The following is a 14,185-nucleotide window of genomic DNA, read 5'->3' as shown; positions in this document are numbered from 1 at the left end:
TATCAGTCCACCACTCCTGAAAGAAGAGCAGAGTAATAAATTTTAAGGCAACCCTTGAGAATTTTACTAAGAATAGAAACTATTGAAAAAGGGTAGAAAAGCTCCCAAAGGATATCACATAGATGCTTACACTGCTTTTCAAGGAGAGCCAACTAGACCAAAGTGATCATAAATAACCAGGAGGCTGAGACTTAGCAGGTGCATGGCTTCAAGCTCCACACAATTTTCTTTATAAATATGGTCCACTAGATTTTTTTTCCTTCTGAAGTATCACAAGACGTTCAGGGTGTCAGTAGTCCTACCCTATACCTTTTCATTATCAGTTTGTTTCAACAGTTTCACTGTTCAGAAGGAAAAGTGGTTAGACCAAACCTTGGAAATTGGAACTGATTTCCATTTCTCAGAAACATACATGACCCATATTCATAGGATCAGACTAACAATCTGAATATGGGTCATGTAGGTTTCTGAGAGAGAGAATACTGAACTCTCTGTTCAGATGACCATTCCATTTAGACAAAGAAGTGCAAAAATGGTTAAATAAAAATAAATTATGAATGCAAATATGGAAAGGAAAAAAACAGGCAATGAAGCATATACTTTTGCAGCTACTAAAATCACTCCCATGCTGTTTCCCATGTTTCCTAAGAAACAAAGGATGCCATTCACTTCCAAATAGAGAACAACTTTCTTATTCTCACAGGAATATTTACATAATATATGCACATAGAAAATGAACGAAGTATCCACTATTTAACTCATAGTCCACTAAATGTTCATTTGATCATTTCCACTGTTGAGGCCTCTTACCTGTTGGAATTAATTAAGCAATACTTTAAAAAATAAATAAATAAATAAAATAAATAAAAATAAAACACTAATACATTTATAAAAAGCAAGTTCAAAAATCCTTCTGCTGCTGTCATTTAAATATTGTTAATATACATTCACTGGTCCATTTAATAGGAACGCCTGTACCCCTGCTCATTCATGAAATTATCCAATCAGCCAATCATGTGGCAGCAGCACAATGCATAAAATCATGCAGATAGTCAAGAGATTCAGTTTATGTTCACATCAAATTTTAAAATGGGGGAAAAAAAATTCGATCTGAGTGACTTTTACCCTGGCATGGTTGTTGGTGCCAGATTGGCTGGTTTAAGTATTTCAGTAACTGCTGGTTTTCTGGGATTTGCACACACCATAGTCTCTATAAACACATCACATGTTTTTTCCCTAATCTTCAAACTGTCCCGTTTCAGTGAGCCTGTGCCCACCGTAACCTCAGATTCTTGTTGTTGGCTGACATGAGTGGAAACCAATGTGATTTTCTGCTGTTGTAGCCTAACCACCTCAAGGTTTGACATGTTTTGCATTCTGAGATGCTTTTCTTCTTATCACATTTGCAAAGAGTGGTTATTTGAGTTACCATATCCTTCTTGTCAGCTTAAACCATTCTGGCCATTCTCCCTTGACCCAGAACTGCTGTTTGCTGGATTTATTGTTGTTGTTGTTGTTGTTGTTGTTCACACCATTCTATGTAAATTCTATAGATTGTTGTGTATGAAAATCCCAGGAGATCAGCAGTTTCTGAAACACTCAAAACAGCCTGTCGCAAGAACCATGCCACAGTCAAAGTCACTGAGATCAAATTTTTCATCATTCTGACGGTTGATGTGAACATTATTGATGTGAGTGTATAGAAGGTGAATCTAGCCTCTGAATTACTGCCTCAAAAGTAGGTGAAAGGGCACCAGCAGTGTTTATCACTTTTACAGAGGTTAGCAGTGTTAAAGTCTCCTTTCAGATTTTCTTTATTTTCCTTATTACTTATTAACCACTTTCTGCAATAAGGGCTTGTGTGTGGCATGCCATGCTTTTTCTTTCCTCTCTACAAAGAAACTATTGGAACCAAGTGAAGATATATGAATATGAAGATAAAGTTGATCAATTTCACTGACGTTAATATCTCATCGTTACTGAGTAACAACATTCTGCAATAAGGAGCTGTGAGTAACATAAAATGAGGTGACTGTAAAATGACTATTTTCAAAATATGCATGTGTTATCTTTAGATGGTAACTTAAGTTTAGGATTAAACCCAGGACCCTGGAGCTGTGAGGCAGCAATGTTACTCACTGCACCACTGTACTGTTTATTTAGCACTTTCAAACAAGTGACAAATGAAAGCAAAAACCAGTGGCTCTGTTATGCTGGCAATATTCTTCTGACTGATCACATTTACCCTACAATAAAATGTTTCTATCTTGATGGGAGTGGTCTCTTCCAGGATGACAAGGGGCACGAGGACTCACTGCATAGTTTAATGAGGATGAAAATGAGGCAAATCATATGCTATGACCTTCTTAATGCAACAGAAAACCTAAGGGAGATATTGAACCATCATGGTACGCAGCGTTCTCAACAACCAACATCAAAGCACCATTTAAGGATATTCTCTTTTGGAGAAATGGCGTTTGGCCTGTTGTACAGTTCCAGAGACATTGAAGTTGTTCTAGTGGCTCACAATGACTCAACACTTTATTAACGCACAATGTTTTTTCCTTTAATTTGTCACCCTCTGTTACTTTGTGAAATCCGGCTACAAGCAGTAGATCTCATATCAGTGTCAAACTGTACAAACATTAGATTGTTGGCTAGATTTGTCATTCAGAGGACTAAAATATTTCAGTCAACCAGGTGAACATACTGTATGAAATGACTTGCTAGAAACTTTCTTGTTATAAATGCGATATATGCTATTTCAAACAGGAACAATTTCACTTGTATTATTTCCAACATCAGCTTACTTTCAAAGTAAAATATAATAGTGTTTATATTGTTTATCTTATATGTTCAGCTTGATGGAAATTTTGTTTCTAGTAACTTGGCCCCTCATAAGATCCATTTGTATAAACAAAAGGATATCTAGATGTAGAAAATAAATATTTTAAGGAAATGTTTGAGCAGAACCCAATGTCAAATACAACAATATATCTGGCCTGTGCACATAGTGATTATGAGCCACACATTCTACATGTGACTAAGACATGTATAAAATATTGTTCAAAATTAAACTATCAAAATCTCAATAATCTACAATACGATTGCTTTTTTTGCACCTTTTTCACTTCACTACTCTCAGCTCATAAATTTCTTACTCACAGTTTGAGATAGTGGAAGGAACGAAGTCCAGAGGTCCTGTGTTAGGTCACACAAATTCACAGCACTGTTGAGTTTTAACAGCAGCAAAAGTGAGGAAATACTCCAACACACCTTCAGGACCACAACAACGTAGCACCACCATCCTGCTCTCAAATATTCAGTTAGGATTCTGGAGCATGGCAGGAGGAGTGTAAGTAACTGCTTCTTATTTTACTACTAGTGTAGCATTCCATTCAATATTAACCTTATTTTATGACTACATTTACAGCAGTGTTGCATGACTATGTATACTATATTAACCTATACTTTATGAAATTGCACTTTTTATGGCCAGCTTCTAAAAAGATTAGACATATAAAATTTACACTTATGACTATAGTAGACATGCCAATCCAGGCAGTGTTTTATTTTCTTTTACAATGTTCTCTATTCTTGTGCTCTAATTACAATAGTTAGAAGATCCTTTAGAATTGCAAGACACATTGTCTGCATATAGGTATGCAGATTTATGAGAGAGGTAGTTTAGTTCCAAAGATTTTGAATCTTGTATATGCAGTTCTGTGCAACTCCTTTTTTCCCTGTCAAGGGAAACTTCGGTATATAACTCATATTGAAAAGGTGAGTATGGACTGTGAGTACTGACACCCTGAACTTCTTGAGAAGAAAAAATTTTTTAATTGACCATATATATAATGGACATTGTGTTTATCTTCCCACTCATTTAGCAAAAGAAGACATATGTATGTATGCTCAAAAACAATTCCAATTAGCATTCTTCAGAGGGAACTCTGAAGCCATAGAGGGTTTCCTTTTAGAAACCGTACCTATATATATATATATATATATATATATATATATATATATATATATATATATATATATATATATATATATATACACACCAACATATGTATTGTAACTCTCACTATGTCTTCCAGGATTTCATTTATAACAAACCTTGAAATGAGGCAAGTGAACTGGAACATTGCTTCAGTGCATCAGATCTGTCTCCTAGTGGACACTTTTGAAATTGTTATGACACACCTGAACTATTTTTTTTTTTTTTTTTTTTTGCTTAGGACTGGATTTCACACAAGCACAAACTGGAAAGTTGCTTAACTAACTTGTTTCATATTTGACTGGGTTGTATTTTGTCATTCTTGGCCGAACATATTTCACCAATTATTAAATAAACCTGACAGTTATAGTTCGGTGAACAATGACCTAAAAATACCATAAAAATAGGTCTGCCAAATAACGTTAACCGAGATGTGATGATATTATTAAGCTCGGTACTTGGTCTAAGAGTATAGACCATTCTACCAATAAACTGTTTTAAATACTTTTTCAATGAGTCATGATTTATTCACATCTAGGGGCAATTTAGACTCACCAATTCACATACCAGCATGTTTTTGGGAAGTTTGAGGAAACCAGAGAACCCGGAGAAAACCTGTGCGCAGACAGCTTTGATGTCATGTTGTCGATTCATACAGCAGGCCCATTTGAAACATGAGTACAAACAGGTCTACGATACACTTTCTAAAAATAATGTTTTTCAATGGTTTTTCGCAATCATAATTTGTTTCTTAGGCACTTTTTATTAAACTTTTCTCTTTTTATTTCATTTGTTTATCAAGTTTCTGCCTGCAATATGTGCACATTTGCAAATGACGTTAAGACAAACATAACGTGTATGGACTTCTGAGGTTCAGAGAACACATTTTATATTTACCCAGGTTTAAATATCATTTGACAACTGCAGATTGCAAATACCAACTTTACTACCGAACATCTACAACGACATTACAATGCATAAAGCTGAGCTGAATTGCACTCAAGCAAAAGATTTTCGATATGAAAATGACAAAAATACAACCACAAGTCACACTCAATAAGATTATTTATGATATTATACAATCTGAATTTATAACAAACAATAACAAAAACAAAGATTAGTAAGATGCACAGTATTCAAATGATTTGTCCCAAGACAACCAAAGAACTGAACGCTCATCTTTCGTTCAGAAAAATGAGAAAAGGGAGGGACAGTAGTGGGATGTGTGCGAGTTGAGGCATGAATTCTTTCCAGATGGGGTTTGTATATGTGCATGAGGGACAGAAAAAGTCTAAGAGACAGATAGAGCAAGAAAGAGTTTGCACATTTATGAATTCAAGGATGACTGATCGGCGAGAGGAATGAAAATGAATACAAATGAGAAGAAAACAAAATGCTAAAGGCAGACTGTGTGTGTGTATTTGCAGTATAGTACAGTCTCAGTTGGTGTAAATCTGTCCCTCAGGCGGTTGTGGGAGCTTCATGTTCTCTTTGCACATCATGAGTCGTCTAAGCTCCTGCAGCACCACTCGGATACTATAGGAGTCCTGCCACTTTGCCAAAGATGACACTGCCCTCGGTTCCACCTTAAAACACACATAGAAACATAATCGCAACACCATAACATATTTCTAATCATAAAGAAACACACTGCCTTCACAGACGTTACTGCAGAACTATGTAAAAACACTGAGCATTTATCTGTTGCTGTGTGGGAAGATGTGCAGTTGGCTAAACAGCATCACTACAGTGTTCTTGTCACTAGTTAGCAGGATGTTACTGCAGCAACTTCTCTAAAATCTGTAATAAAAAAAAATAGGCGCGTGCAAAAAGACAAGCTCTTGTTCAGAGCTTTTCATCTTTTATCAGGTAGCCTACTCAGTACCTGTGACAGGTCTGCACAATAAAGTCATTTTGTTCTCATAACACTCAATACAAGTAGTATTGCATGTCACTACACCATTGCTGCAGACTGGTTTGGGACAGTGCCTTAAATCCTACAATTCCAAAGGCATGTACTTGCAGCTGTAAGATTAATGCATGCAGTGGATGAACATTATTAAATCTTCTTCAGTAAGTAACTTGCAAAAGATCATTCTAAAACCTATAACAGAGAAGCCAAAAACTTCTAACATCTGCATCAGATAGTAAAATTCTAAAATCTGAAATAAAGGCTAAAATTCTGCAATAGGCTGAAATTCTAAAATCTGCATTATAATAGTGAAATTACAAATCTACAATTAAGGGTACTGCACTGTAATTATTATTCTTTTTTTATTAATTATTGGCACATTCTAATGACAGTCACCTGATGGTCATCACCTACACTACAAGCACTTTACTTACTTTTGTTGCTACTAAGGGTAGCACTAAGGGTAGTTCACTGATGTATGGGTACTGTAATCAGTGTTTTCTGTTCATTGTCTGTGTCCTTGTTGTTTATTGTACTGCTGCAACAAAATTTCCCTCAGGGATCAATAAAGTACTCTGTCTATCTCGGTGTAAAATTCTAAAATCTGCAACTATGAGGGTGAAACTCTGCAGAAAGAGAAAAATTCAAAAAATAAATAAATAAATAAATCTGCAAAGAGAGAGGGATTCCTAAATGTGCAATGAAGCATGAAAATTCTAACATCTGTAATAAAGGACAAAATTTTCAAATCTTCAAGAGAACATAAAATTCTGAAATCTGCCATAAAGAGGGTAAAATTCTAAAATGTGCAACAGAAAGTAAAATTCTGAAATCTGCAACAGCCAAAGTTCTAAACATCTGCGATAAATAAAGTGAAATTTTAAAATCTTCATTAGAGAGCAAATTGCAAAGTCGTCCTTAGAGGGTGAAATTTCTAAATCTGCAACTAAGAGGGTGAAATTCTAAAATGTGCAACTGCATGGGTGATATTCGAAAATGTACAATAAAAAGCGTGTAAAAATCTAAAATCTGCAATAAAGAGTGAAATTCTTAAACCTGCAACTAGGAGGATAAAATTCTAAACTCTGCAACAGGGAGAAATTTGAAAATGTGTAATGAGATGAAATGTTTGACATTTGCAATAGAGGGCAAAATTCTAAATTGTGCACTAGTGTGTGAAATTCTAAAAATGTGCTATAAAGGGTGAAATTTTAAAATCTGCAACAGAACAAAAAAAAATCTGCAAGAATGTGTATAATTCTAAAATATACAATAGATGGTAACATTATAAAATGTGTAAGAAACAAAATCTGCAATTAAGAAGGTAAAAACATCGGTAGGGAACAAAGTATTGGGACACTATATTACAAATATACATGTAAAGCTAACATAAAAATAAATCCAATTCAAAAATGTCAAATATAATTGGGAATATACTTCAAATATATTTTTCTAATGAATTCATAGTGGTGGCAATAATTGTTAGAGACATATATATATATATAAAAACCTGTGTTGTGTTTGCAATTGTTTGATATCCATGAGAGCATAGTATTTTTGTGATTTTTTTTTTTTTTTTTAACAAAAGCTCAAAAGGTTAAACAATAAAGACAAATTTCCACAGCCTACTTTGCTTATATTTAACCGGAGTGCAACTATTAGTGGATGGCACTGTACCTGCAGTGGAAGTACATTAAATAAAGTGGAAGTATATACAAAAACAAAAGTATCTAAATATTTATTTCCCCTCACTGTATTTCCACAATTGCAAATGACATTCAAGATACATCACATCAAATATAAGCACTGTAGTGAGCGATCAGTTGAACATAAATTTAGTCCATGAAGAGCAGGATGAGTCATCCAGATTCGCTCACCATTTTTTTCCATTTCACAATTAAAATGACAATAACTACAATAACTGTAGCTATTTGTTCCATATACAGAGGTATGTAATGACACAAATGGAACCACACACAAAGCGCTGAAACATCAATTTCATGGGCACTTTAGATTTTTTTTTTTCTAGAAAGGCTCAACCAGTAACCAGTGTAACAAATTTTGGCACCACAGAACAGTACAAATAATTCAGCATGTTCCTAAAGTGGAAAAGAAAAAAGAAACTCACCACACCACTGGAGTTGTGTACTCCGTTTAAGTTGATCTTTGTCACAAATCTCACAAACGGGGGTGTTTCTGGATATCTGGGTCCACACTCCACTCGCAGACTGTACATCCTGTTCTCATAGATGGTCTAAAAAGAAGAGCAGAGGGAAAAAAATTTGCACTTTAATCAAAGAGCCAGTCATACAAGAAAAGGCCATGTTGATGTTTTAGACCAGGTAATTCTTTGTTGTATGCAAACAGGAAAGGTCAGAATCATCAAACAAAAAAAAATTGGAGCATTCACATGCTACAAGTTAGTAATCTATTTTAAGCCTTAATAAAAAGTTAAATTAGATATGCTCGATTTGTCTAAACCAAGTTACTCTTTCACACACCCTGGTATCCTGGTCTTGGTTCATATCAGAAATGTTAAACTGACACAGAGGATGTGAGTCATCATTCTTTATAAAGCAGGTGACAAGTGTTCCATATGACTAGCAGATCCCTATGACAAGTCAAGGGTCTGAGAGAGCAATGGAAGGGCTAAGAAAAGTGAATTCCTAGTTTACAAAACAGAGCAGTCGGAAGATTTCACAAGTACCAGTGATGACGAGGCCAACATGAAAAAAAGGGTGTAGGTCAAGACACTTTATAACTTGTGTTATAACAGTGGGCCAGAGTGCACTTCTTGAGCACTTGAATTTTGTGTTAAACCCAGAAGAAGAAAACTTTTCAATGTAGTTAGATATGAGCATAGACTGTCCAAAAAAGAAGCCAACTTGATTCCACCACACTGAAAAATGAATTACCTTTAGGAGGAAGAAAAAGAACACCTTTATACTTGCTTAAGTGCAAATGAGTAAAAGTGGGGGCTACTTACTGTATTACAATATCTTTCATAAACATTACACTAGTCTTTCTGAATGGGTTGTCAGAAACGTTGATAGCCATTTTGCACAGAAATGTTGAGAAAGCAACTGCAGAGTATTTTAGTAGTAAATGTAGAGAATTTTTACTTTAGCATAATACACAAAGTTTCCAGAGAAACTATATTCACTTTCATCAGGAAGTTTCACTTCCTACATCTTTATAAGCACATTTCAGAACTGAACCCATTTGACACTGACTACATGGACATGGACAGCAGTAATCTAATTATTGACCTTATTCTGAATGAGACAATATTGTGATTAAGGACTTTACGTGAGTTGCTTTTAGAATACTCCTTTCATGTTCCCGTTTTAAAATGTTATAGAACATAGATCGATTAACGGCACACATCATTACGCCCCCACGCCACACCGTCCAATGTTCCGTCCAGAATTTCACGTCTCAACATGCAGTTCGTCTTCGTTATGGTACCATATAGAGTTCCGGGTGTTTCATTTTTAATTTTACGAAAGCTTCAAGTGCAGTTAATCATCTGTCATGCTATAAGCGCAAGTGCTTCAATTGCAAATAGACCACTGATTGAAGTCATGGGCTGCGTCCGAAACCGCGTACTAACCTACTATATAGTAGCTGAAATATGTGTATTTCGCCTACTATATAGTAGGTAAGTACACGGTTTCGGACACAGCCGTGCTCTCGTTTGCCATCAAATGGTTGAGTGTACGTGTCCTGTAGCAAAATACGGTGAAAACTCCCACATGACATTAATAGTGTGATTAAGGTGTGTACATTTTTGTAATGCACGTCGATAATACGACTAAAATAGGAATACTCCACATGTCTAAATTCAATTTGTGTTTACTTCGGGTATGACTTCAGTCGGATTAAGGTCATCAATAATCGCTGTTTACATGCTAGTTTCTTAATCAGAGTATCATCTTAATCGGGTTAATATCATAATATTGTTGTCCATGTAAACGTACTGACTGTCAGTCTCTAAGTCATATAGTACCGAATTAAATCAGACCAAGGCTAGTGAAGGAGAAATATAATTCATCATTTTAATGTTCAGCGTCATAAGTAATCCTATAAACCTTGCTCCTACCTTATGGTCAAGGGAAATGCTGCCTGAATAACAGTAAGTTGTATTTAACATACAGTATGAAGGCCTGGTATGACACTGCTGTTGTGAGAACAGTGTCGAATGGGCTCTGCTGCAGCAAACATTTATTTAAAACAGACTGATTCATATACAGTGCATTCAGAGGGTATTCAGACCCCTTCATTTTTTTCACATTTTATGTTCCTCATTTATGCTAAAATGCCTTAATTTCTTTTCACATCAAAGTACACTCCATACCGCAAATTTCTTTCATTTTTTTTTTTTTTTTATAATTTGAAATATCCCATTGACATAAGTATTCAGACCTTTGCTATGACACTTGAAATTTAGCTCAGGTGCATCCCATTTCTCTGGATCATCTTGGAGAAGTTTCTACACGTTGATCACCTGTGTCAAATTCAATTAACTGGACACGATTTGGAGAGGCACACACCTGTCTATATAAGGTGAAAATGCATATCAGAGAAAAACCAAGCCATGAGGTCAAAGGAACCGCCTGCAGAACTTAGAGACAGGATTGTGTCGAGGCACAGATCTGGGGAAGGCTACAAACAATTTCTAATTCCAAACAGGCTTTCATGTGTCTTGCACTGAGGAACGGCTTCCGTCTGGACACCATAAAGCCCAGATCGATGGAGTGTTGCAGTGATGGCTGGCCTTCTCCACATACAATCTCTGGAGCTCAACCAGCGTGGCCATCGGTTTCTTGGTCAACTCTCCAAGATCCTTCTCCCACGATTGCTCAGTTTGGCCGGGCAGCATGCTCTAGGAAGAGTGCTGGTTGTTCCAAACTTCCATTTAAGAATTATGGAGGCCAGTGTGCTCTTGGGAAACTTCAATGCAGCAGAAATGGTTTGTAGACTTCCCCAGATCTGTCTCTGAGCTCTGCAGGCAGTTTCTTTGACCTCGTGGCTTGGTTTTTTCCCTGATTTTCGGCTGTTGGACCTTACAGTGACAGGTGTGTGCCTTTCCAAATCATGTCCAATTAATCGAATTTGCCACAGATGGACTCCAATCAATCCAAGTGTAGAAACTTCTCCAAGATGATCCAGAGAATTGGGATGCACCTGAGCTAAAGTTCAAGAGACATAGCAAAGTGTCTGAACACTTATGTCAGTGTTATATGCCAATGGTTTTTTTTTTTCTTTTTAATAAATTTGCTTCATTATCGCAAATCTGGTTTGTGCTTTGTCATGATGGGGTGTGGAGTGTAGATTGATGTGAAAACAAATAATAACTGAAAGCATTTTAGCATGCGTCTGCACAACAAAATGGGGGGGAGGGGGGTCTGAATACTGAATACTTTCTGAATGCACTTTAAGCACAGCAAAACCCAGTCTACAACTATTTGCAATAATACACAAAAAACAGGAGGCAAAGAGAAGCAGGAGATGCCTGAATTACACATGCATGTTTCCTACAGTGGCCAAATCATTTTCATATTTGCTGTGAGCTAATATTGACTTAATGGTTGTTTCTTTACCAAAACAGTGTGTTTGTGCATTACCCAGCATAACTATGTATGCTTATAAAAGCGTGTAACCCATAGGCGGCTAATTATGACAGCAGCGTGTTACCCGTGGTGGTCCGATGATCATGCCTCTCCAGCGTGTGAGGGTCATATCATCGTCATCCTCCAGCCCCCAGCTCACAGTTCCGTCCCCCACTCCTTTCTGGCCTTCCTCCAGCTCCTCCAGCAGCCGGAAGTTGCGTGGCACCTTCACGCCTGACCACAGAAACACACATCACAACATTTTGGAAACACAAGCTTCGAAGAGTAGCTAGAATTACCAAAGCTATCTAATAACAAACTCAGACTTTAAAGCATCTCATATTGTTTACTCAGGAGCTGCAATGTCTTATTAAATAGAGTTAAGTGCATGCATCAGACCCGCAGGATTTAGTGAATTTGCGATCGCAGAAATTAACGCAAAATCAAGCGAACGCTGCAATATTCAGAGGAGATTGCAATTTTTTTCAAAATTACTGCAGATTTTCCACAGATTTGGACCAAGACGTGTCATTTGACATCATCATAACGCACATTCAGCCAAAGCCCTCTTCGAATCCCGTGTGTCGAACATTTGTACAGCTAAAAACTCTCATTTACCAACAAATATCACTGTGATATTTGGGCCATGCAAAACAATTTTGCGCAACTGCAATTCTGTCAATTCGAACAGTTTTGAGAAGAAAAAAAAGCACAACACACTCCGCAAGTTGCATCGGCAATTTTGAAAAAAAAAAAGCCGCAGTAAAATCAAGAATTTTTGCAGCAACAATCACACACAATAAAAAACTCGGCCAAATCCTGTACGGACTGATGTATAAATTCAATTTCTCGGAAAAATCCAACTGCTCCTGCAATGCATCACGGTTCACTTGCTCATCAACCAAACACTGCTGATCACCACGTTCTAGCTGAAAGCAGAATCCAGCCAGGCAAGGTTAACTTGTAGCCGATTCAGCTCAGTGGCAGTGTTTTGTTGTTGTGGGCGTAAAGGACCTTCACTATTTCTTTCAAGGGCATCTGTCCCAGGAGGCCTAAACCTGTAACATTCTTCTTTACACATCAGCCACGTGCATTTGTCATGGTGCACTTCATTCATCTGTTTCTCCCCCCTGCAAGTTTGCACAAGCATCACTGGAAAGCTGGGATGCCATCTGCATTACCTCATCTGTCTTTCACGCACACAGTTCGACTGCAGTCCCTCGATTTTGTAAAGCCAGCAGTGTACACGACCAGTGTAAATTGTGCACCACGGTCGCATCGACAGCGTGAGGGTATGTGCATTTCATTTCAATTATATAGTCCGATTTCATGCAAACGCAAACAAGGTGGGGTTTTTTGTTTTTTTTTTAAACTTTCATTGCAAAGTCTCTCCTGAGTAATTTAGCTCACACCTAAACTGGCAAGAACTTTTTCACAGAGTGACTCCACAAATTAAGAAGCACGTGAAGCTGCTGACTTTGGCTTCTGCTCCATATTGATTTTTATTCCAGTGATGAAATGTTTAATGTGCAAGCTGCAGTATAATATACATCAAAGATTTCAAAAAAAAATATATATATATACACAAGATAAGGAAAGGACATAGCCAGAAATGCTGAGTAAGATGCAGAGGCCTAAAAAAATATTGCTGAATCATACTAACTTTTCTTTCTTTTTTTTTTAATGGAGTACATTAGGATAAATGCTTTAGAGTAGTGTTACAAAATGAAACCCATAATTACATTTAAGATATCACATGATTTCAGATGAGGCTTTTGGGTAGTGCCTTTGCAGTAAATGGCACTCATATGTTAATCAGCTGTGTGAATACTGCCAAACCACTAGCACCGATTATTCTACTTAAAGAAATAATGCTTGTAATGCATGCTTTTGGTTAAATATAAAATGAAGGTTAATAAGGTAAACGCGTGCACTTGATTAAGGCTTACATCATTCACACTGAATGAATGGTGCTGCAGTGCTGTTACCATTAATCGGTTATTACACTGGGTGGTTTTTTTTTTTCATTATTAAATAAGCTTACTTACAAGCAATACAACTATAATTACGAAAGTATCAAATCCAACGCCCAATATTATTCACTGAGTAACTGAGTAGCATCAACAAAGCTTAAGGGACAAAGCAGCTGGCAGCTGAATAAATAAACCTAGCACAACACATACATGACAATGAGCTGACGATTCATTTACACACCCCATTCCTCTAATTAATTGCCAAGCAGTTTTACAGTTGAGGTCAGCTCACATTTAGCCACTATTAAAAAAAAAAATCTGTCTCTCCAAGAAGCCTGCTGAAGGAACGCAGAAATAAGATAGCCAACATTAATTTATCCGCTTGTTAGCCGGTAGCCTTGCTAATACCAGCAAAGTGCGCTGCTGCTCAGCGGAACTGACGCGCATTTATGCTTCTATGAATGTATTTATTGTAAACATGCCTAAACAAATACACAGCCTTAATCTCCTGGTTATCAGTAGGTCTTTGACATTCCCTTGCGAAGCATTAAAGCAGACCTGAAAATGAGGGAAATGATTTACCTGATCCGGCGGCGACCGCCATTTTGGAAATAAACAGTTAACGAGTGCGCGCACGCACACGTGGCCGCGCTCAAAACGGGCAGAATGCGCACGCGCGATCAAA

At 36.9% G+C, this 14,185-nt stretch overlaps 1 protein-coding gene across 2 annotated transcripts; it reads right to left on the bottom strand.

Moving 5' to 3' along the window:
- Positions 1 to 5,050: 5,050 nt before the first annotated feature.
- LOC128608025 (ubiquitin-conjugating enzyme E2 variant 1-like) lies at positions 5,051 to 14,146 on the bottom strand. 2 transcript variants are annotated; one of them, XM_053625389.1, is made up of 4 exons: positions 14,083 to 14,146; positions 11,613 to 11,761; positions 8,044 to 8,169; positions 5,051 to 5,589 (listed from the first exon to the last, which is right to left on the bottom strand). In XM_053625389.1, the coding sequence occupies exons 1-4, from the start codon at positions 14,102 to 14,104 to the stop codon at positions 5,443 to 5,445; spliced, it is 444 nt and encodes a 147-aa protein (XP_053481364.1). In that variant the 5' UTR covers positions 14,105 to 14,146; the 3' UTR covers positions 5,051 to 5,442. The 2 variants fall into 2 exon arrangements, with proteins under 2 accessions (XP_053481364.1, XP_053481365.1); XM_053625390.1 differs by lacking the exons at positions 11,613 to 11,761; positions 14,083 to 14,146 and adding an exon at positions 8,417 to 8,531.
- Positions 14,147 to 14,185: the final 39 nt, after the last annotated feature.

Source organism: Ictalurus furcatus, chromosome 5 (genome assembly GCF_023375685.1).
Source record: "Ictalurus furcatus strain D&B chromosome 5, Billie_1.0, whole genome shotgun sequence".
NCBI lineage: Eukaryota > Metazoa > Chordata > Actinopteri > Siluriformes > Ictaluridae > Ictalurus > Ictalurus furcatus.
Note: the sequence above shows the minus strand (reverse complement) of the source record. Positions and strands in the feature narration are given on the sequence as shown.